Below are 25,036 nucleotides of genomic sequence, written 5' to 3' on the forward strand. Positions count from 1 at the left end.
TGGCATGTGTTTGTTCCGATTCCGGCGAAAATACGGAAACATCCGAAGCTACATGTTTATTTGAAAAATATATATGTTGAACGGAGCCCGAATCCGACACTTAGTATTGCCCCGGGCCCCATTCTGGCGCTCGACGGCCCTATATTCCAGGCTTCCAGCACGCTTACGGGTGAACAAACATGGCGGACAATGGCGTCAAAAAATGAGCGTCCCCTCTTATCCAATCAGTGTCGAGTTCAGTGGATAAGGTACAATTAACACTCAGATATTGTCCCAGAATGCTTCTCGATCTGTCCACGTTTGAATGGAACTTCCGTCTTGGGCATGATATTGCTTCATGGCATCACGTGACTGTGACACGCGGGGCTCCCCTCCGCCTACACCGTGACGCTCTGTGACGCTCCAGGAACACCCTGCCACTCCCCAAGGCGGTACGTATTTCGTGTACGGCTCTTCACGTAATAAACAGAAGATCCCTCTGGAAATATCACCGAAAAGCGGTAAATTGAATTATTCCTACTAAGGAATGAGTACAGTTGCCACGTGATGATGACATCATGTGGACACGCCCCTAAAGGTTTTAACCCCGCCCTTTGAGACATTTTTTTCCTCTTCTTTTTCTTTTCTTTAATCCTTTGCGCCGGTAAGTGGGTTCGTGTCCCCGTCGTCTGCTTTCTTCTCTATTTTTTTTAAATTTTCAATCCTCTACTACTCTCCCGCTCCCCTTAACCACTTCGCCCAAGCTGTCTTGTCTGCAGATTTGAGAGTCGGATAATGGAGCGCCCACAGTCTCCCAAAGAGGAAGGGGAACTGGACGACGGAGAGAGTTCGGAAGAAGACACGTCGGTGCTTCCTTCGAGTCGACCCTCGGTCCACCCTGCTCGGATCCAGCCCTTGGTTCAGTCACGAAACCATCCCGAGCTACAGCACAGGGTCCATCCGCCCACTTGGTCTCATCCACGAGGTCCAGGGCCCCGGCGGTGTACGGGCCTGAGTCCGACTTTTCGGTTCCGTTGGAGGGGTCGGGGTGCTGGAACCGGAAGTGGACCGAGGACTCGAGTCTTGGGACACAACCGCCTTGGTCCGAGCAGGTCGAGGCCTCCACCTGGGAAACGTATCCGCGAACGTGTCCGACGGCTTGTCTTGTCTTGGGGTACCTGAAGTGAATACTTCATTAATAATATGAACGTACGTGCTGATGGCGAGTATGTCGGCCTGCTTAAATTACCTTCTCTGAATGATGATGGTCTCCATCTTTTGGGTTAACGGTTAAGGTGTCTGCCTTGATGTCTTAGGCCTCGGGTCCCGAATTCGAGCCCCTGTCTCGTTGAATTAACACCAGGTGGGTTGACTCAGCCTGTCATCTTTCTAAGATCGGCAAAATGAGTAGGCCTACCAGCAGATTGGTATAGGGGGGCACAGCTGCGCCCCCCATAAATGATGCAACCACATGAATGTGACATGCTCGGACTCTTCCTCTTCTTCATTTAGCTCTTGCCTTTATTTATTTAATTTAATTTTTTTTTTTTACATTGAGCAATTCCATTTGGACATGAGGCCGAGAACCTTTAAACTTAACGAAGACCGAGTGTTGTTTTTAGATAAAGTGCTGCACGTGTAATTTGTTTATTTATTATTTTTTTGCTTCAACTCTAAACTTCTTGCTGATGGACCACAGGTCTAGCAGATGGTGGTTCTCCTAATGCTTCCTTAACTTGTGGCCTATACTATGACAAAATAGTTCTCCGTTCTGAGACGTACCCAGAGGAGACCTTCGATGACCTTCTGCAGAAGTATAAGGTTATCCAGCAGGAATTGGAAGAACTACAGAGGGAAGAGTGCAAAGCAGAGGGCTCCATCGATCTTGGTGGATCTCCCCACCATGGTGCTGTGAACCCCGTGCCGAGCGCTTCTTCCCGTTCGGATCGCGCCGTCGGGTCTCTTCCTTCGCCGACCGGTCAAACCCAGTCACCGCAGTCTACGGGATTCTGCTCCTTCCAGCTGAAACCACTAAGGAAACGGGTTCCCACTCCTGCAGAGTTTGATGAGCTGAACGGGAAACCACGCAGTCAGCAGCATCCTTGTGGACCCCAAGTGGATGAGCAGAACAGGCAGACGGTCATTACGAACAGCACTGGTGCGGATACACTTCTTGAGTCTGCCATTTTGTCTGTGTCTGTCTCTGTGTCTGTCTCTGTGTCTGTCTCTGTGTCTGTCTCTGTGTCTGTCTCTGTGTCTGTCTCTGTGTCTGTCTCTGTGTCTGTCTCTGTGTCTGTCTCTGTGTCTGTCTCTGTGTCTGTCTGTCTCTGTCTCTGTCTCTGTGTCTGTCTCTGTGTCTGTCTCTGTTTGTCTGTTTGTCTCTGTCTGTTTCTGTCTGTTTCTGTCTGTCTCTTTCTGTCTGTTTCTGTCTGTTTCTGTCTGTTTCTGTCTGTCTCTGTCTGTCTGTTTGTCTGTTTCTGTCTGTCTCTGTCTGTTTCTGTCTGTTTCTGTCTGTCTCTGTCTGTCTCTGTCTCTGATTCTCTCTCTCTTCTCTCTCTCTTCTCTCTCTTTCTCTCTGTTTCTGTCTCTTTCTCTCTCTTTCTCTCTGTTTCTGTCTCTTTCTCTCTCTTTCTCTCTCTCTCTCTTTCTCTCTCTTTTTCTCTCTTTTTCTCTCTTTCTCTCTCTTTCTCTCTCTTTCTCTCTCTTTTTCTCTCTTTCTCTCTCTTTTTTCTCTCTTTCTCTCTCTTTCTCTCTCTTTTTCTCTCTTTCTCTCTCTTTCTCTCTCTTTCTCTCTCTTTCTCTCTCTTTCTCTCTTTTCTCTCTCTTTTTCTCTCTTTCTCTCTCTTTCTCTCTCTTTCTCTCTCTTTCTCTCTCTTTCTCTCTGTTTCTGTCTCTTTCTCTCTCTCTCTCTCTTTCTCTCTTTTTCTCTCTCTTTCTCTCTCTCTCTTTCTCTCTTTTTCTCTCTCTTTCTCTCTCTTTTTCTCTCTTTTTCTCTCTTTCTCTCTCTTTCTTTCTCTCTCTTTCTCTCTCTTTCTCTCTCTTTTTCTCTCTTTCTCTCTTTCTCTCTTTCTCTCTCTCTCTCTCTCTCTTACAGTGTGTATACATATGATATGTGGCTATTTGATAGTTTATCTAATGTTGTGTCGGAATGCCTATATTTGATAGATATGAATGTAAGCTTCTTGCACTGCATATAATAAGCTGTTGCAGGTGTAGGTAGTGAGAAGTTTTAAGTGTTACTAATTGGCCAGACCCAGCTGAGGTTGTAGACTCCATTTGGGGAAGCTACCTTGGCTGAAAAGGTTGAAGCCTCGACCAAGAGCAGGGCCAAACTGATTTGTTCAGAAAACGATTCGGTTGGGTATGATTTGCTTTGGTGCAAATTGGGAATACGACATCTATTTGAAAGGCGAAATTAAGCGAAGTTGAATATAGAACCACTTGTATGTTTATTTTGATGCATTGGAAGGAAACGCATGTTACCGTACTGTTCACACACCAATCTTTAAGAATGCTGACTGTTCAAATTTGTTCTAGTTTAATTTGTACGCAACACAATCTTTGCTTTTGAGGCTCAAAGCTGTAGTAGCCCCATGACATTGGCCTAGTGCAGAGGTTCCCAACCTTTTTTGTGTTATGGCCCCCTTGGTGCCCTGAGCACATACCCAGCACCCCCCTCCCTTTCGTGAGGGTCGAGTGGTGGAGCATGTGTAAGCAGGCTAAGCATGCCCCCCAGAATTTTTTTGATTTCTAGATGCTCTGTGGTGCATTCTGAGAGGTGTTTTTTCCTTTAATTGGCTATTTTGTTTGTATGAGAATTTGTAAATTATTACACAGAAAATGAGAAATTCCAAGTAGCCAACATGAACATTTAGTTCCATGGGTTTTTTCTGTTCCTTACTGGCTCCCAACTACATCGTTTTTGGAAGAAGCAAACAAAGCAACGTCGCTTGAATGATGCATGTTTGATATGAGATTTTAATATTATCAGTAGCAACACTATGGACAGCATAACATAGAACTGTCACAGAAGAAAACAGTATGAAAAGGTTCCAAATCAAGAATGTGAAAACTAAAAACCTCTGTTGTGTTTGTATTTAACGCAGTGTGTTATAATCTCACAAAAATAAACTCAATTCGACTACAACTCAGGTCATCAAAACTAGGGATGTGGTGCATGCGCCGTAAAAGTGAATTAAAAACTCAGTGGGATGGCTGAAACTAACTTTTATCGTTTTTAGTTGTGGATTGTAAACTGTGCCATGGTTTTTCCTCAAATTATATTTGTGCAATTTTCTAATATAACAGTTTGGCTGTTAAGTGTGTGTGTGTGTGTGTGTGTGTGTGTGTGTGTGTGTGTGTGTGTGTGTGTGTGTGTGTGTGTGTGTGTGTGTGTGTGTGTGTGTGTGTGTGTGTGTGTGTTAGTGTGTGTTACGATACAGATACAAAGACGTACTTTGACTGTGTGTGCTGAAAAAATATATCGAAAAAGAAATGGATCAATTGTGAATAGAGAGCCTTAAAACAACATTTGGTGATGAAAAATATATATATATATATTTTTTTTGAATCAAAATCTGCCTTCCTATTTATTTTTGTTCTGCTTCAACGTAACTTTTTTCCAACACTTGGCAGGAGCAACGAAGGAGAACACTTCTGGTGTGAATCAGGACGTCTGCCTCTCGGACGTTTTAAAAAAGGTGATTATATGATGTGCTTGGGTATTTTAATATTTTTTAACAGTTTATTTTCTTCTTTCGTTAAAATAATGTGCAAAAATAATGTATGTGGTTGTAGAATGATGTGCAGCCTGCTGCCGTGTTGGATCTTGATGGCAAGGAGGAGGAGGAGCTATCGGAGCTTCAGTTGCGCCTCGTGGCGTTGCAGTCGGCCAGTCGTCGGTGGCAGCAAAAAGAGAAGGAAGCCATGCGTGAGAGCCGCGCACGTTTGGCCTGCTCAAGACACGCCTGCACTGCTTCGCGGCAACCAGCCTGGTCGCAGTCTGCCCGCTTCGGTGGGCTTGATGTTTCACATTTTTATTTGTCATGTGGCAACGTGGCAATCTTCTGTTTGTTTCATAAAATTGTAGCTACTCACAAGTTGCCCATGCCTGCATGGGATTTGAAAAGGAGGTAGGGACGGACAAAATGCTAATGGCATCTTCTGTCATTGGGCCAGGCAGCTGGGAGCAACAATTCATATTTATTGTCACTTCTCATGCAATTTAAATGCTCTAATGGTGGCGAGGTTCTCCACTTAAAACTGTATGGATCAATGCTGCATGAAATTGACAGATAGCTAAAAAAAGATCTTGATGAAATGCTCACAATTGTACAAGACGCCAAGGTGTGCGCATTGGCATGTTTCGGAGAATTGTGAGTATCGCATTCATGGATTGCCACTTGTAATAGAGATATTGTATTGTGCCTGCTTTAAAATTATCTTCTCAATCTTGGTTCCTTCAGCACTGGGTCGTTCGCGGAGTGGGTCAAGGCGACGCCCAAGCAGCGCTAGATCAGGAAGTGGATCAAGGGAGCGATGGGCTGGTAGCGATCCTGGAAAAACTTCCCTTCCAACTGCAGCGATGGGCATGGTGAGAAGGCGTAGGCTTACTGAGGAGCGTGAGGAAGAGAAGCTGGAACGCCGAAGGCAGGAGGCTGAAGAGATCCGAAGGATTAGAGATCTGCCAGATGCTGATGAGCAGTACACCCGGTTCATGGAGATCATCGGGAGCAGTGGGGAAGTGCATGCTAATCCTGGTGCCTGGGTATGTTCCTTTCTTCAATTTGATTTAATTTTTTATTTGAAATTTTTTTTTTATTTTATTTAATGTAAACATTTATTTATTTATTTTTCTTTAAATACCCTCATTTGTCGTTTCACTGCAGGTAGTAGATGGGCACAAGTGCAAATCCTTGGAGAAGTCTCATGTTCCTCGAGCTCCAGAAGGTCAATTTCAGCAGGAGGATAACTATGAAGAGGTTGCTATGGAGGTGGAAAGTGAAACTGGCTCTCCAAGTGAGATTCCAATTCCCATTTATTTATATATATATTCACATATACTGTATTCCCATTTACAAAAAAATCCTTTAAATTCCTTAATTTTTTTGGGAGGGTGGTATGATGCCTGATGTGTGTGTGTGTGTGTGTGTGTATATATATATATATATATATATATATATATATATATATATATATATATATATATATATATATATATATATATATATATATACATATATATTGTTACAGACGTGGCTTAGATGTTATTTACCGAGCGGTTTTGGTATGACCACGTCTGCACAAGTTACCTGATTATACCCGAACGTCGACTAATCGCGCTACGCTAGGTCAATAAAGGCAATAAAGGAAAAGGACACACGGCTGGGTTTCAAATGACACGACACCCAGGGTTCAGTTCTCAAGACCTCCGGAGGAGGTTATATTAAGGCGGAAGGTTAGATTACAACTACAAGAGGTACAGCATAGAAAGACAAGCACTTAGACACACTCTTATATTATTCCCAACAGACGACAGATAAACGGGACAAAAGGCTGACTCACACGGGGTTTGATGGCTAGGAAAGCGGGTATCGATGGCTCAAGGTGCACTCTTGGCTCAAGGACAGGGTCGACCCGGTCCGGTCTAGAGATGCGGGGAGGTCGCAGCGCTCGGATGGCGTCTTGTCTGCTCAAGCTCGGGGCGCATCTCACGTCACGTCCGCTACGTGGCCGCGTATATCCGGCGGGGAGTGACACGCCCTCGGCTCGTAGCTCCGCCTCGTGGAATCGGCACGTTGCTTCTCATTGGGTGCGTGCGGGGGGTTTACCAGGCTCCGCCCTTGACGAGGAGCTGACAGCCAGCCCCTTTGTGTAACCCCGTGGAGCGCATGGTCTGGAGCGCATTGTCAATGGCGGCTAACCGAGCCGGTGTCAGGACGCACACTCCCCCCCGCGCAGCGCCGTGCCCCTCTGTTGTTGTTGTTGTTGTTTGGGGAAGAAGATGGGAGGAGGTATGGGAAAGGTCCTAAACTCACTACTGGTGCCATATAATCACATTCTGGTGCAACGAAGAGTCATAATTAATGGAAACGAGTCCTTAACTGACATAGACTAAGAATAACTAGCAAGATGTCCGAAAGTTGTCTACGTGTGGTGCGGTGGACCTGGGCACGACATTTAATGGGGGAAAAAGGGGAAGGTCGGCTCTACTGATTGTTGTTTACAGACAATGGGACTAGGGAATGGGGGATTGGGGATAGTTGGGGAGTATTGGGGAAATAGGGGAATATTTACAAGCGGATATGGAGGCCAAATTCCATATTCGCAACAATATATATGCATATATATATATATACATATATATATATACATATATATATATATACATATATATATATATACATATATATATATACATATATATATATATATACATATATATATATATACATATATATATATATATAAATATATATATATATATATATATATATATATACATATATATATATATATACATATATATATATATACATATATATATATACATATATATATATATACATATATATATTAGGGTGCATCAAACGCCCTTAGGTTCTTGGATTTTAATGTCTATTCTCTCAAATGTTACACTTGTTGGTAGAAGTATGTATGCAAAAAATAAATGAAATCAGAGGTGGTCCTGGGTGGCCACCGGCCACTTTTATATATTTAGGGCCATTTTCGGGGCCGCACTATGTAAAAATGTTTGATTTTGTTATTTTACACCCAAACCTAGTCATGTTTGGTATCAAATTGAAGGTCTTGATGAGAGGAATACAAATATAACAATTTTATGCAAAAAACGATGGTTTGATAATTAGTTTGTATTTTTACATGAATGAAATCGGAGGTCTAATCGTGGGTCCCATACTAGTAGTCTAATAATATCCTTTATTTTCTTTCAGATGGCAGATAAGAAGACCAGATTAGCAAGTGCCATTTTTGGTCTTGGCAATGCTTTTACAGAAGCAGATGGTACATTGACAGGAGTCCGCCTCCCAACTTGCCGGCAGGTTCTTCGATGCGTGATGTGGTACATCCAGAAAGAAATATGTGAAGGCAAACAAACTCAGCCACTGAAATGGAAATCTGCCAGCATCGTCCTTATCCAGCTGAAAAAATTCTACACTAAAGCAAATATTCCTATGCTTTCAGACCATCAATGCTGCAAACTAATACTTGACCTTCTTAATGACAATAACAAATTGCGTCAAATACCTGTTTCTCGCCGAGAATCTCCAAGCACTTTGGCTAAGTTGCAAACCATGAATGAACGTCTTGATAAGACCTTTGGTGTATGGACAAAAGATGCAATGACAAACATTAAGAATGAGGAAGATAGAGTATTTTTAGAGTCAATGAAATCTGACAGAGTAGCCTCATTTGGTGGTGTTGACAAGAAGAAAGTTGATAAAGATCATAGAAAAGAAAAACGCCTCTTAGCGGAAGCTTCAAGACGAGAACGTCATGAATCATCCAGTGTACAAGAGATGACAATTAGTTCTGTATGCTCTGATGATAGTGACTCTGCAGATAGCTTGGAAGAAACTGAAGAAGAGGCGATTCCAGAGTTTCAAAGGAAGCGTAGTCACCACAGATCAACATATGCAGGTACATCTGCCTTTATTCCTCATGATATTCTGAAAAGACATTCAGTTGTATCTGTTGCTACTCGACTAAACATAACTCCTGTTCAACAGGTTGCGCTCACCAAAGCTGTAATTCAAGAGGCAGGAGGTGATCCACGTCGTGTGGCCAAGTCGTACTCAACTGCTGATAAGGCTCGACGATCAATAACAAGTGCTATCGCCAAAGATATTCAAGAAAATTGGATCGCCCCAACAGCTGCAACACTTCACTGGGATGGCAAGCAGATACCAACGCTCACAAACAAGAATGTCAAGGAAGAAAGATTGCCAGTGTTGGTTGGGAATGCCACTGATGTAAAGCTACTGGGGGTGGCTAGATATCCTCCTGGAAGTGATAGGTCATCAGGTGACATCATTGCCGAGCACACTTACACGTATCTACATTCATGGAAGTGCAAACAATCAGTTGTCAACTTATGTTTTGACACAACAGCATCAAACACTGGACACGTTACAGCTGCCTGTGTTACCATTCAATCAAAACTGGACCGTGCTCTTCTGTGGTGTGCATGTCGCCATCATGTTGGAGAGGTAATCCTGGATCATGTGTTTGACGTTCTCAAAATTGAGGCATCAAAGTCTCCAGAAGTATCTTTGTTCCAAAAATTCCAGAAGAATTGGGAACGCATATCGCATGCAAAGAATGAAAGTTTAACCAAAATTGACATTTCCATGTACAATGACTATGCACAACAGCTGCTTTTATCCTGCAAAAACAAGGTTTTAAGCACAATCCGCACAAGCGCTTCATACTGTAGGGAAGACTACAAGGAAATGGCACAACTCTGCCAGGTAGTCCTCGATGATGATGTCACAAAACAAGGAACACTCCACAGACCAGGGGCCATGCATAAAGCAAGGTGGATGTCAAAGATTCTTTATTCCATCAAAATATGCCTACTTGAAGAGCAAATTTCTCTACTACCTCGAGGAACTGTAACAACACAACATCAACAGAAAAAACTGAAGGAGTTTGTTGTTTTTGTTGTTTATATTTATTGTGATTGGTGGCTCATATGTCAGTCTGCTTCAAATGCCCCATGGTTTGATTTGTGCTTTTACAAGACTCTGCTCAACTATAAAGCTGTCAACTCAACCATTTCAGTCAGCGCTGTGAAAGCCTTTGATAGACATTTGTGGTATTTAACCCCAGAACTGGTTGTTTTGGCACTGTTCAGCAATGCAATTCCTCAAAAGGATCGTCGTGCCCTTGCAGATGTGTTACTGGCCATACAACCAGATGAAATGCCAAGCACTCCAAAACACCGCTACGGTTCTGGATATGGCAAACCGTCATTTCCAAAAATTACAGAAGCGACAACCCTGGCTGATCTTGTGAACGAGGACTCGTGGTTTACAGTAAACCTTCTTCACCTAGATATGACCTTCCTAACAGAGGATGTTGACACTTGGCAGAACAATGAGCACTTCAAGGCAGCCAAGTCCATTGTGGATGGGCTTAATGTTGTGAATGACCCTGCGGAGAGAGCAGTAAAGCTCGCAACTGATTTTGTCTCAACTGCAAGAAGAGAAGACCACTTCCAAAATCTTCTTCAAGTGGTTGAATGTGACCGCAAAGCGAGGCCAAATTTGCGGAAACGAGCAAAGTTGGAGTAGTGACATTGGCGTTGTGCTTAATACATTTTCAAACTTTTAATCAATGAAAGTACAATACTACAACACTGTACTACAACTTTGTAATATGAAGAACGATTTTGGTTAATTTTACATTGACATGTAAGGTTGTTTTAACTGTTTGATATTAGGCATTTAGTAAAAGTAGGACTTTACTTTTGTATATAGGTATAATGGTTAATTTTACATTATCTTGTAGTTAATTTTACATTATCTTGTAAAGTAGTTTAGCTGTGGCCCTAAATGGCCCTAAATATATAAAAGTGGCCGGTGGCCACCCAGGACCACCTCTGATTTCATCTATTTTTTGCATACATACTTCTACCAACAAGTGTAACATTTGAGGGAATAGACATTAAAATACAACAACTTTTTGAAAATCATGGGGCGTTTGATGCACCCTAATATATATATATACATATATATATATATACATATATATATATACATATATATATATATATACATATATATATATACATATATATATATATACATATATATATATATATACATATATATATATACATATATATATATACATATATATATATATACATATATATATATACATATATATATATATACATATATATATATACATATATATATATATACATATATATATATATATATATACATATATATATATATATATATATATATATATATATATATATATATATATATATATATGCATATATGTATATGTATATATATTGCAGGTTGTGGTCATGGAAAGGTTGAAGGGTAAACGGGTATAACACGAGTTAAAAGAAACAGCTGCACCAGAATGCATGGAGCCACCACAGTATGACAAGAGTTTTGTATACAAGATCGAGCCTCGTGAAAGAGCTAACATTAATCACACAAAACCACATTTGCGTGAAAAAAGTTGCGGGTTGCGGGTGAAAGGGAAGATGTGGTTTCAACAGATGCATTGAAGCTGAAAGGTAGAAATGGTAAAGAGTGAGAGAGTGGTGTTGGTTTTCCGAATACATTGAGTGCTGCAGAAGCGAGACGAGAATCTAGTTTGTCGATTGAAAAGCCACCAACATGTTTGAGTGAGAAGCTGACCTTGAAGCTTCATCTCCTGTTGCGAGATGCGAATGATATGGGGGGGGGGGGGGGGGGGATGAGGATGGGGGGAGGGGCTCTGATTCTCAGCGTCTCAAGGAGAGCGCGATGTAAAGCAACTACATCATGAGCCTTTGTTTTGTGCATTTTTACTTTGTTTACTTTTGAAAATTATTTTTTATTGCTGCAGCACTGCATCTTTGTCATAAATTTTGAACAAAACCTTCATGAGGACAAGCACTCTCCCCCATAATGTATAGCTTGCTTAAATAATGCATACTTACAATTCTCTAAAAGGAAAGATGTGCAAATGGAGGAAATTTTGTTCTTTGTATCCCATATACAGGTACCATATATTTTGCCATATAATTGTACCTCAAATTATGTCCCAACACTCGTATTTTTTTTTGTACACCGCTCATTCCCTCTGCCATCTCCAGGCACTGCATGACGTCATTGCCGGGCACCGAAGGGGGCCCGGCAATGACGCGTGCTGAAAGGGAGTACTCAGTTTTCACTCCGGCTGTTTGTTTTCTTGTTTGTTCTGGGCGATATCTCAGCCATCCTTTGAGCTAGGAAGCTGACATTTTGGCACAATAGTGAGCAAGTACTTTGGTATAAACGGTTTTTTTTTTTTAACTTTGGCAAAAACGGGGAAATGTTTTTGCGACTAGCGTAAGGCGAAGGATGCGTTGTGGACTACCAAGAAAACCAAGAAGGCTAATTGCAGCTGCATAACTAGGTTGACCAACATTGAGGATAGGTTTGAGAAATATATGTTGATTCGAAGTGCCTCTTGAAGCGAGGGTGGAAATCACTCCATTTATGACGACGAAACGTCTGATGCCCGACGTGGAGATCGTTTTCTGAGGTTTGGGACGTGGAATGTAGGGACAATGACATGGAGATTAGCAGAAGTGGTGGAAGTATTGGTCAGAAGAAGAGTGGACATATGTTGTGTGCAGGAGACGAGATGGAAGCGAAGTGGTGTGAGAATGGTGAAGGGTAGGCAGGGACAGAAATACAAGTTTGTGTGGCAAGGGTGCCCAGACGGCATGAATGGTGTTGGTGTCATGTTTTCTGAGGAGTTTGTAGACAGTGTGGTGAGTGTGACTAGAGTGAGTGAAAGGTTGATGATGGTGAAAATGATGATTGGAAAGCTCTTCGTGAACGTCATCTAAGGATATGCTCCGCAGGTTGGTTGGAGCGATGAAGAGAAGGACAAGTTCTGGTGTGCAATGGAGAAGCTGATGGAAAACGTGAAAGATGAGGAAGTTGTTGTGGTAGGATGAGACCGAAATGGACATGTGGGAAGGAGTATGGACGGTTTTGAGGGAGTTCATGGGGGTTACGGATATGGTGTGTGAAATGGACAAGGTGAAAGGATTCTGGAGTTTGATGGAGCTGATTTGTTGATTTGTAATACTCAGTTCCAGAAAGAGGATAATAAGCTTGTTACATACACATCAGGTGGGTCGACGACAACCGTTGACTACCTGCTGGTGCGTAGGCGAGATAGGGGGCACCTCCGGGACACAAAGGTGATCCCGGGGGAGGAGGCTGTTTCACAGCACCACTTGGTTGTCTGTGATATAAGGGTGAAAGGTGCGAGGAGAGCTCGGCGGGTCAAGTACCAACCGAGAATGAAGGTGTGGAGGTTGAAAGAGGTGACAGTGAGGGAGGCATTCAAAGAGAGGGTGAGTATGGTAGAGGATGATGTGGTTGAGCTTGTAAGTGGTTGGATGTCAATGAAAGATAGTCTGTTGGGAGCTGTTGGTGAGGTATGTGGATGGACAAAAGGACCATCGTGGTGGGATGATGAAGTTGGAAAGAAGATTGACGAGAAGAGGAAGAAGTTCAAGGAGTGGCAGAAGGTGAAGGGTATGGGGGCAGAAAAGGCAGAGCATGAAAGTTATAAGGCAGCCAAGAAGGCTGTAAAGAAAGAGGTAGCAAAGGCGCAGGAGGCATGCAGAAAAATGTTCGGAGAACGCTTGGATTTGGAAGAGGGTCAGAGAGCGGTATTCAGGATTGCAAAGCAGATAGCGAAAGATAGGTGTGATGTGATGGGGGTGAGTTGCTTGAAGGATGAAGTGGGACAAATCGTTGTGGACCCAGATGGAATTAAAGGAAGATGGAAGAGATATATGGAAATACTGTTGAATGCAGAGAATGAATGGGATGGCAACATAGAGAGTAACCCCTTTTTAGGACCGGCAGAAAAGATAACCGAGAAGGAAGTTGAGGAAGCGATAAAAGCAATGAAGAGTAGAAAAGCGGGAGGGCCGACGGGAGTTGTGGGAGACATGTTGAAGGCAGCGGGAAATTGGGGTGTGAAGAGAATGACAGAGATCTGCAATCTGGTGGTGAAAGAAGGGCGCATTCCAGTGGATTGGGAACAGAGTACCCTCGTCCCTCTACACAAGGGGAAAGGTGACCCTCTGCACTGTGGCTCGTATCGAGCGATAAAGTTATTGGAGCATGGAATGAAGGTATTGGAAAGGGTGTTGGAGAGGAGGATAAGGAAGAAAGTGAAGATTGACGAAATGCAGTTTGGATTTATGCCAGGCAGAGGAACGACAGACGCGCTTTTTATTGTGAGGCAGTTGCATGAGAAGTACATGGAGAAGAGGAAGAAGTTGTTTCTTGGGTTTGTTGATCTGGAGAAAGCATTCGATAGGGTTCCACGTGAAGTAGTGACATGGGCATTGAGGAAGTTAGGAGTGGAGGAATGGTTTATCAGTGTAGTGATGGCAATGTACAAAAGAGCGCGCACAGCTGTAAGGACGAAGGACGGGAACAGTGGTGAGTTTGAGGTGAAGGTGGGAGTGCATCAGGGGTCGGTACTAAGTCCACTACTATTTGTAGCTGTGATGGAGGTGCTGGCTCGGAACGTAAAGGAGGGTTTACCGTGGGAGTTGTTGTATGCAGATGATCTGGTGTTGATTGCAGAAAGTATGGATGGACTGAAGGAGAAGATGAACAAGTAGAAGGACTGTATGGAGACAAAAGGTCTGAAGGTGAATATCGGAAAAACGAAGGTGATGGAAAGTGGTAAAGCATGTGGTGAGGTGGAAAGAACTGGGAAGTGGCCATGTGCTGTGTGCAGGAAGGGTGTCGGAGTGAATTCCATTCAATGTACAATGTGCGCTGAGTGGGTTCATCAAAAATGTAGTTTGTTGAGAGGGTCATTAACCAGTGTGGCAGCTACATTCAAGTGTGAGGTGTGCACAGAGGGAGTTGCAGATGGAGGAAATGTTGGAAATGTTGAGTTGGATCTTGGAGAAGGCGTGAAGCTGGAAGGTGTGAAAACATTTTGTTACCTATGAGACGTGCTGAATGGAGAAGGTGGATCAGACTCGGCAATGGTTGCTCGAGTGATATGTGCATGGAAGAAGTTTCGGGAACTGAGTGGCGTGCTGACGAGGAGGGGAGTGTTGAAGCTGAAGGGAAAGGTGTATGCTGCATGTGTTAGAAGTGTTATGATTTATGGGAGCGAGACATGGGTAATCAACGTAGAGCAGCAACCAAGGCTGGAAAGGGTGGAAATGCGAATGGTTCGCTGGATGTGTGGAGTATCGTTGAGAGAGAGGAAGATAAATGATGAATTGCGAAAGATGATGGGAATTGAGCCTGTGATGGATGCTGTGAAGAGAAACAGTTTGAGACGGTTTGGTCATGTGTTAAGGAAGGATGAAAGTGACTGGTTGAGAAGAATGATGGAAATGAATGTAGAAGGAAGTCGAGGACGGGGAAGACCGAGAAAGACTTGGCTAAAGATGGTGGAAGAAGAAATGCGGGCAATAGGGTTAACAAGGGGAGATGCAGAAAATATGGCAAAATGGAGAAGATTGTCATGGGGACCGCAAGGCTAACCCCCGCTCTTGCAGGGAAAATGGCCTTAAAATGCCTGTTGTTGTTGTTGTTGAAGTGCCTCTTGTGGAGGACGTAACACTTTGCAGCTGACAGTATAGGCCACACAAAATACTGTACCTCTATATGATAACAAGCATGTTTAAAAAAAACTATTTACATTCCTAATTTATCTGAAAGGTCGTCCTCCAAAGTAATTCAAGAAATTAGCACAAAACAGTGCACTAATATCCTTGACCCTGAAAGTATCTACTGTAGGCAGCGATGTGTTGTCTGGAAGGAATTAGCACTTTCTTTGTTTGTCTTGACCACTGTGCTTTGTATATTCTTTCCTTTTCTGGCAGTGGGTTCTCCATATTCTAACAGAGGTTCAAGTCCTGCCACAGTGCATCATCTTTTCCTGCCCGTGTGTAGTGCTGCACATACGGTAAGAAAGTACCGTATGAATATTACCCCCACGCACGAAACGAAAAAGGGGGTTCAGCAATTGGTCTGTCTGTTTGTCTGTCTGGTTGTGTCCGTCTGTCTTGTCAGTTTATTATTGACGAACAACGTATTTAAATTGAATGTTATATTTTGAGCACGAATCGGAACATGACCAGGAAGACGAGTTTGCCGTTTAACCGACTTTGGATCCGAATTCGTCCCGATCTTACACGTGCAGAGTGAGATCATGTCTTGCTCTGTCTGCCTACCTGGCAGTCAAACAAAATTGAAAATCATTCCAAACAGGAAACTTACTGTTTTTATGGATGTTATAAAGGACACAAACTGGCACGATTAACTAAACTAACATTTGGGTGAGGTCATCATAGACAGTGGGTAAAACTGTGGTAAAACCCGGAATTAATTTCCATATGTACGCCTTTAAATTCTTCAAAAAAGTTAATTATTTATTTTAAAACTGTAGAATACAAATTGCCTTCATAATGCTTTCAAGAACCATGCTATATATCGATTGTATAGCATGAGAGGGTACATTATCATGGTGAAGAGGCCACCATTATGGCTATGTACGATGCTGATCGACACTGTCGTCTATGGGGATCAATAAAACCTCCATCTCCAAAACTGTGACTCAACATAATCTTATTACAGTGCGAGTTGTGGATGTGCCGATAAGGAACAGAACAGAGTGCAGTGCACAAGGGTGATGAACAAGACCGTTTCAGCGGTGCGAAAGTTGCGGATTTTTTTTTTAACGATCTTTAAAATCATTATTTTATTTAAATAAATGTAATTAATTTAAAAATTATTTTCTATAATTTTTAAAATTAATTTTATTAAAATATATACTTGAACATGAGTGCGTGGGGTATTGTGTTCTATGAACCCTAGTTATTATTACTAGAATATAAGGTACTAGATGGGTATACCAATCTTTGTGTAATTGTAAAGTAAATAAATAAAACTTTTTTGTTAATGGGGTGGGGGGGGGGTGGGGGGGAATGTGTGTGGTGGGAGGAATACATGGTGTATAGATACCGGCCTATCTATGCAGTCGGAGTGAGGAGGGGAATATTCTTAATGGGATATTCATGACAGCCTTTTCAATGTTGAATTGCAAATAACGAAAATTAACGAAAAGGAAGATCAAATTAAAAATAATTTCTCACCCCCCCTTTCCCCCCCCCCCCCCCTCCTTTGATCAAATTGTCTGGGGTATGTGTGTTGGGCATTGGCCATGCCAGAAAACAAACTTGAGTCTTAAATTTCTGCTTCTGCTTAAAAACGGGGCTTTCTTTTTCCTCAGCATAGTTGTCATGGCTTATCTATGGAGCAAGAACAAAAAGTGATTTCTTGGAGATCTGCTTTCTGTGCGGTGATGGCCAGCATCGCAAGTTGGCATTTGCAGTTTTGACATGTGTGCCCATGTACCCATTTTTTTGTGTCACAAACCTTCCCGGAAGTTCCCTGAATCTAACATAGTTTGATTAATTGAAATCCATGAATCCGTTCTCAAGTTGAACCGCAACAGACATACATACAGACATACAGACCCCGCATCGTTTATGCGGGGAACATAGATTATAATGAGAACGGTGCTTAGTGGAAAGCATACCTCCACCAGGCTAAACGGTTTACGGTTTGTATCCCACTAATAGGTCAGATCTGAATGCGACATGAACCAAAATCTAATCTGCTTGTTCTTGTCACCTACCTAACTCGTCCACAAGGTTTTGTCATAAGTCATGCACTACTTGAAATATTGTTCTATATATAGTTTTAGCCCTATTACTCGATTGTGACGAATCGCTTAAAAAAAAATTCTCAGATTCAGATCCGGACCCGGATCTTTACCAATATCTAATAATTTTGTCCATGTCACATACCCAACCTCTCCATCAAATTCTGTCTGAATCTGTCTACAACTTTGAGATTTTGTTCACATACAGACTGACAAACACGGAGGTGAAAACATAACATAACCTTCGGTGGTGGATGTAATTATTATTATTTTTAAGTGGTGAAACTCCTTCAATATTTGGCTTTGTCATTCCTTTGTCCTTCCTTCCATCTGTCCATCTGTCCATGAACCATTTGTATTATACCATTTCCTCCCCCCCACCTTCCACAGGTCTACCGATGTCCCTGTTCTCTACTGTTGATGTGCTGCCCCCCCCCCCCCACTCTCTCCTCCTCCTGTCCTCCCGCTCTCTTTATTATACATTTTATGTGTTTTCTGTTTGTCTTTGTGTTTTATGTGTTGGTCTTGCATGAGCCTTGACTTTGTAAACCAAAAAAAAAAAATCTGTCCGTCAAAACTGAAGAACCTTTCTAACCCACCGTGTTTAATTCTAAAGGGTTCTTAAGTGTATTTCTAGAGGGTCCGAAAGGGTCATTATAATGGGTTGTGAAGGGTTCTACTAAAGGGTTTCGTTAGTTTCTCTAGGCTTTGCCGATTCCTTATTAAAAATGCCAAACTGAACCGCTTCCCTCGGACACAGGTGGGATATATATATATATATATTGTTGCGGTTCTCTACGCCGGCCTTCTTCCCCTTACCAAGGGGGGATTAATCCCCTTGTCTTTGCTGGGCCTGGCGGAACCGAGACTTATTAAGTCCCTCCCGGACACATGTGGAGTAGGGTTTCGGGACCACTTCTCGCTCGTACCTAATTCCCCGCGCTGCCCTGGGAGCGAGGAAACGAGCCTCGCACGAACCACGTGTTTTTTGAGTAGGCCGAGCGGATTGCGTACACGTGGTCCGTGCAGTTATTTAGATGTTGGAACCCGATTAGAGCGGTTCTACCCGTACCACGCTTAGCCAATCAAAGAAACCACAGAAACGGTCGAATCAGGAAGAAAGGAAGAACAAATGGTTGAATTATTCCCACACGTATATACAGGTTCAAGGACGAAGAGACACAGAGCAATCCTTAAGCAGTCTTAACTTATCCCTTGGACAACGGGCCCGTCTCACACTCACACAGGGAATTGCAGATGGGCAGGTGTTCCCCAACACGTCCAGAGATGGTCCCCATCCGGCTCTCCACGGTTCCCGGCACGTCCCGCGAAGATGGTGGCAGGCGAAGGCAGGGACTCGTAGCGCGTCTCGTACAAGCAGATGATGGGGCGGAACGGCAGAGGGCGGACTTTAGCGCGGCTGGCGGTTACTCAGCCTTGCTCACTCGCGCGTCTCAAATGCGCTGTATTCGTTCTAAGCGCGTCTGGCTGCGCCCGCGTATATCTAGTGTTCGCACATGCGGCCAACTCGTCTTCTTCGATACACTCCGAGCCGGTTAGCGCGTGCGTTCTCGTGCAAGTTCTCTGCTCAACAGCTTTCACCGTTTAAGTTCTTTCGCCAATCCTTTTGCCGCAAGTCCTCTACTGCAAGTTCCGTGTTCCTCTGCGAGTCCTCCTATCTTTCTCTCTCGCAGCGAGTCCTCTCATACAAGTCCTTTACAATGCGAGTTCTGGCGTGCAAGTCCTCTCGCGCTTATCCGGCGTTCCTCTGCGAGTCCTGTCGAGGGCTTTCGCGCAGCCGGTTTTATAGCCACGCCCCCCGAGCCTTCTGGAACTCACCCGAACCTTCTCACCACGCCCTCTGACGTTACACCGCCGTCACCACCTCCGAGCTCTGATTGGCGGCTCGTGCTTACCGTCATTGCTTCTGCCGCTCCACCCTCGACTCCGCCCCGACCTTCCTAGGCCTGCCTCGTGTTAACTCGCCCAATAATCAACCAATGCTGAGCAAACTGGATCGAGGCTAGGGTGGCTGGAAAATCGGTGGCAAGTAGGGCCTATTCTCCTGGCTCCTACTCAACGCAGAACTAACCAAGGAAAAGGACTAAGCTTACAAATACTAAGACATAACTATACTATCGTGAAGCTACATGTTGCTTGTGTGACTAACTATGGGGGACAGACTTTAACCTTCATTAAACTCACTTGACACTCAAAACCGCAACAATATATATATTTTTTAACAGATGCTTTTGCTGTAATCTCTGCAATGACCTTTTACCTTCAAAAGTAAGAGGTATGTTTTTTTTTTTGTATATTTATATTTTTATTGCTATATATTTTTATTGCTCTGTTCTCTTATGCATGGCCCAGCCACCACCTTTGAACGCCTACCCGATTGCACCACCGCCTGCTCCTCCGCTTCCTGCAGAGGAGCCTGCAAAGCCTCCACTTCCAGCAGAAGAGGAGCCAGATGAGGAGAGAAGTTTGCGGCTGGAGCTTCTGCAGTCGCTTGGCAGCCGACGGCGTGTCGTCACCTCCGAGGTGTGGAAGTGGGAGTGGCTAACCATTGCATATGTCGTACATTTGTCTATGCTCATGATTGTTTTATCTGTTTCATCATGACAAAATGCAAGTTTCCATTGAAATTTTTTTTATTTTACCTCACGTTTTAAGGTTGCTTTCAGCAAATGGCAACCACTGAATGAGTTTGAGAAGTCCCCTTTGACTACTTGAAGGACAAAGTATGAAACACAGGTTTTGATGTTGCACATATTTTGACCTGGTATTATATATACTAGCAACGGTACCCACCCATGGCCGGGCTTCAATTGGGAAGCCCAAATGAAAAGGCAAAATATCGGAAATTGAAGGTCAACAGATGCGGCGCGCCAAATCTAACATGGAAGCGACCGCCACACCTGTTTCTCAGTCGCTTTGCACACGCTGCAGCGTTTCTTCGGAGCCGCACGTTTATATAGGAAGAGTTCATCATGAGTCGATCTACTCTCTCCTGTTACGTATAATTTCAACAAAAGCCACATCACTGTTCATATCGATAAATATTATTCCATCGTGTTTGGAAAAACTGGAAAATTGGAAAAACAATATAGCCTATTTTACTCCAGGGGGGTCCCAGGTTTACCCACCCAAAATATCGTTGCGATCGGTTCAGCCGTTTTTGCGGTGCCTGGGAACAAACAACGGACGGACAGACAGATGGACATTTGGTGAATTATAGTAAGGCGTGTGTGTGCGTGCGTGCGTGCGTCGGTTTGTATAGATATATATATATATACACACACATCTTACTATAATTCACAAAGTGTGTGTGTGTGTGTGTGTGTGTGTGTGTGTGTGTGTGTGTGTGTGTGTGTGTGTGTGTGTGTGTGTGTGTGTGTGTGTGTGTGTGTGTGTGTGTGTGTGTGTGTGTGTGTGTGTGTGTGTGTGTGTGTGTGTGTGTGTGTGTATATATATATATATATGTATATATGTATATATATATGTATGTATATATATATGTATGTATATATATGTATGTATATATATATGTATGTATATATATATGTATATATATATATATGTATATATATATATGTATATATATATATATGTATGTATATATATATATATGTATATATATATATTGTCGCGTAACCGTGATTAACACCACAGTTACGGATGACCGATTGCGAGACTTTACACTCCCGAGGCGAAAACTCAATGGCGGACTCAAGTTCAACACCAACGCGCGGAAGGCCAGACGCAGCGAAGGCTCCGCAACCTTATCGATTAAAATCAAACACCCAGGAAAACTGCGTTCAGATATTATGTACAAAAAGTAATATAAGGGTTTATTAGGAAAAGTAAAGCCAGTGAAAAAGCCCGCCGGTAAATCTAATAATTCTAATAAACCTAAATCGGGACGTCCCCACACGACTGACAGCAAACACAAACGAGGGAGATTAATCACGAAAATAACACGTCCCGTCGTTCAAAATATACGCGGAGATCGGGCTTATCTGTCTTTGTCGTCTTGTATTGTTGGTGTCCAGCACCGCTCCTTCCGGCCCGATCGCACACCACGAGGCCCCTCGCTCCAAGCACCACGCGTCCGACGCAGGCCAGCGGCTCCACTTGACCAGGGACAGGAAGGACTCCTTTCAACTCCACTCGACTCGACGCGGGAGTGCTGGCAGCCAAGTGCCAACGAACTGCTCAGTGCCAACTGGGTGTGCTCTCGTGTGTCTCCTGCGACTCCCCACAACCCGAACTGCACTCGAACTGCGACTGGAATGGCGTGTCCTCTCCAACTCTCCACCACCGCTCAACTCTCTGGTGCCTGCCTGCGTCTGCCAGTGCCTGCCACGAACTCAACTCAACTCAACTGCCCGCGTCTGCTCAGAGAGACTCAACAACTCCTGAAATGGCGTCCGACCGTCGCCTATATTGGTGGCCGATGACGTCACATTCCGCACTCCTCAGCCAATCAAAGCCTCCCGCGACTCCTGACATCTCCCCCGTTACGCGACCCTGCGGTCCTGGCATAACACGTGCCGGCCAGGTTTGTAGGCCTTTGGAGGTGTACACGGTGGCGGCCAATCATGGCGGTGTTTTTGACCTGGTTTCCTGTCAATTTAATACGAAGTCCTTGTCAGGGAAAGGGGAATTATTTAATGTTGCGCTAAGGACCTAACTAATGTTTATGTGGTTTGCAGTGCCATAAAGGACAAAGGTTTGATTACTAGGTGATACTCACAGGGGCGTTACCTTTAATCCCTCACTATTTAACACTCGGACCTCCAGGTAGATCCACAATCATACATCTTACCCCGACAAACGCCTAAACATCAAGAACTTATTACATGTAGAGTCCCTGTCACGACAGCCGAATACCTACTTATTCAGATCTACCTAGCTCTAGATGTTGCATTACCAAATTCATAACAATATGTATATATATATATATGTATATATATATATATATGTATATATATATATATATATGTATATATATATATATATGTATATATATTGTTACAGACACGACTTTGATGTTAAGGTGGGCCGAGCGGAATGGCCGTCGTGTCCGCACAAATTACCCGATTGTACTCGACGTTGACGGAGCCGCGCTACGCTGGATCAATAAGGAAAAAGAAGACACCCGGCTGGGTTATAATGACAGACACCAATGTTTCGATTCTCAATTATATTCGTACGGAAAAGGTTAGATTACAGGGGCTAGAGGTATATCACAGGAAGACAAGCACTTAGACACACTCTTATATTAACCCCGGACAGACGACAGGTAAACGGGACAACGGCTGACTCACACGGGGTTTGATGGCTAGGAAAGGCAGATAGCGATGGCTCAAGGTGCACTCTTGGCTCAAAGCAGGGTACAGTCCGGTCCAAAGATACGGGGAGGTCACAGCGCTCGGAGGTAACGTTCTTTCACAGGCGGGTTCTCTTCCTTTCAGCGATCGCAGGCAACGTTCTTTCTCCAGCTGGGGGCGCATCTCACGTCACATCCGGCGCGTGGCCGCGTATATCCGGCGGGGAGTGACACGCCCTCGGCTCGTTAGCTCCGCCTCGTGGAATCGGCACGTTGCTTCTCATTGGGTGCGTGCGGGGGGTTTACCAGGCTCCGCCCTTGACGAGGAGCTGACAAGGAGCCCCTTCGTGGTAACCCCGTGGAGCGCATGGTCTGGAGCGCATCGTCTGGAGCGCATTGTCGATGGCGGCGAACCGAGCCGGTGGGAGGACGCACACTCCCCCCCGCGCAGCGCCGTGCCCCTCTGTTGTTGTAGACGGGGAAGAAGATGGGAGGAGGTATGGGAAAGGTCCTAAACTCACTACTGGTGCCATATAATCACATTCTGGTGCAACGAAGAGTCATAATTAATGGAAACGAGGCCTTAACTGACATAGACTAAGAATAACTAGCAAGATGTCCGAAAGTTGTCTACGTGTGGTGCGGTGGACCTGGGCACGACATTTAATGGGGGAATAAGGGGAAGGTCGGCTCTACTGATTGTTGTTTACAGACAATGGGACTAGGGAATGGGGGATTGGGGATAGTTGGGGAGTATTGGGGAAAATAGGGGAATATTTACAAGCGGATATGGAGGCCAAATTCCATATTCGCAACAATATATATGTATATGTATATATATATATATATATATATATATATATATATATATATATATATATATATATATATATATATATATATATACACACATACACACATGCACATGCATACGCAGTGCCTACAGAAAGTCTACACCCTTTCAAAAATCTAACCTTTTGTTGCTTTGAAGCCTGGAATTAAATCAGGCTTTTTCCACCTTTATTTACACTTCATAACCCACAACTTCCAAGTGAAAAGAAAAAAATTCTACAATTGCAGAAAATTTATTAAAAATACAAAACTGCAATATCTTGGTTGGAGAAGTAAGTGTCCACTCCCCTGAGTTAATGCTTCATAGAAGCGCCATTGGCAGCGATTACCGTTTTGAGTCTTCTTGGGTATTCTGTATTGGCTTTGCACATCTGGATTTGGAGAGTTTCTCGCATTCTTCTTTGCAAATTTGCTCAACCTCTGTCAAGTTTGAGGAGCATTGGTGAACTGCAATCTTTAAGTCTTTCCATAGATTCTCAATGGGATGCAAGTCTGGGCTCTGAGCCACTCAAGGACATTTATCTTTTTGTTCCTTAGCCACTCCAGTAGCTTTGGCTGTGTGCTTCGGGTCATTGTCATGCTGGAAGGTGAACGTCCGTCCCTATTTCAGCTTTCTTGCAGAGGGCAGCAGGTTTTCCTCTAGGATTTTAATGTATTTTGCTCTATACATTGTTCCCTCTATCTTTACCATTGCTACAGTCCCTGCTGATGAGAAACATCCCCATACCACCATGCTTCACAGGAGGGATGGTGTTTTCTGGGTGATATGCTGTGTTGGGTTTGCGCCAAATGTAACGTTTTCCATTTAGGCCAAAAAGTTCCATCTTGGTTTCCTCAGACCACAAGACTTTTTGTCGCATGGCTTCAGAATCTCCAGTGGTTTTTTGCATACCTCAAATGGGACTTGTGGTGGGCTTTTTGAGTAATGGCTTCCTTGCCACCCTATCGTACAGACCAGAGTTGTGGAGTACTTGGGATATTGTCACATGCACACAGTGACCTGTCTTTGCCATGAAGGCCTGTAGCTCTTTCAAAGTTGCCATTGATCTCTTGGTGGCCTCCATGATCAGTCTCCTCCTTGCTTGGTCATCCTGTTTGGAGGGACGGCCTGATCTAGGCAAGGTCTTGGTGGTACCATACGCCTTCCACTTCTTAATGATTGTCTTCACTGTGCTCCAAGGGATATTCACGGCCTTTGAAATATTTTGATACCCATCCCCTGATCTGTGCCTTTCGACAACTTTATTCCAAAGGTCTTTTGAGAGCTCCTTGGTGCTCATGGTTGAGTCTTTGCTGTGAAATGCACTACCCATCAGAGGAAACCTACAGGAACGGAACAGCTGATTTTAATCTGAAATAATCTGAATCATGACAATTTAACACAGGTGGAGGCCAATTAACTTG

General features: G+C 43.7%; 2 protein-coding genes across 3 annotated transcripts in view; both read left to right on the plus strand.

Annotated features, from left to right (window-relative positions):
- The first annotated feature begins 499 nt into the window (after nt 1–499).
- The window catches only part of ZFC3H1 (zinc finger C3H1-type containing), a 126,120-nt gene continuing 101,583 nt past the window's right edge, over nt 500–25,036 (plus strand). Inside the window, exons 1-9 of one of the 2 annotated variants that reach the window (XM_078782334.1) lie at nt 500–643; nt 744–1,114; nt 1,742–2,137; nt 4,615–4,679; nt 4,777–4,993; nt 5,445–5,746; nt 5,868–5,997; nt 15,602–15,684; nt 19,819–19,989. In XM_078782334.1, coding sequence (XP_078638460.1) covers nt 775–1,114; nt 1,742–2,137; nt 4,615–4,679; nt 4,777–4,993; nt 5,445–5,746; nt 5,868–5,997; nt 15,602–15,684; nt 19,819–19,989 — 1,704 coding nt within the window. In that variant the 5' untranslated portion in view covers nt 500–643; nt 744–774. Of the gene's footprint in view, nt 1,115–1,741; nt 2,138–4,614; nt 4,680–4,776; nt 4,994–5,444; nt 5,747–5,867; nt 5,998–15,601; nt 15,685–19,818; nt 19,990–25,036 lie in introns of both variants that reach the window. The other variant, XM_078782335.1, reaches the window with a different exon arrangement.
- On the plus strand, nt 7,930–10,594 carry LOC144892838 (uncharacterized). The gene is made up of 2 exons (XM_078781165.1): nt 7,930–8,637; nt 8,727–10,594. Exons 1-2 carry the CDS (start codon nt 8,542–8,544, stop codon nt 10,290–10,292), a joined length of 1,662 nt encoding a protein of 553 aa, XP_078637291.1. The 5' UTR covers nt 7,930–8,541; the 3' UTR covers nt 10,293–10,594.

The sequence above is a fragment of the Myxine glutinosa genome, chromosome 7, assembly GCF_964187855.1.
Source record: "Myxine glutinosa chromosome 7, kmMyxGlut1.1, whole genome shotgun sequence".
In the NCBI taxonomy this organism is placed as follows: Eukaryota; Metazoa; Chordata; class Myxini; order Myxiniformes; family Myxinidae; genus Myxine; species Myxine glutinosa.

Excerpts from the sequence above, each read along its gene's own strand:
- LOC144892838 (XM_078781165.1), top strand. The coding sequence starts at position 8,542 with ATGATAGTGACTCTGCAGATAGCTTGGAAGAAACTGAAGAAGAGGCGA. Across the intron at positions 8,638-8,726 it reads CCACAGATCAACATATGCAG|GTTGCGCTCACCAAAGCTGT; the intron begins GTACATCTGCCT and ends CCTGTTCAACAG.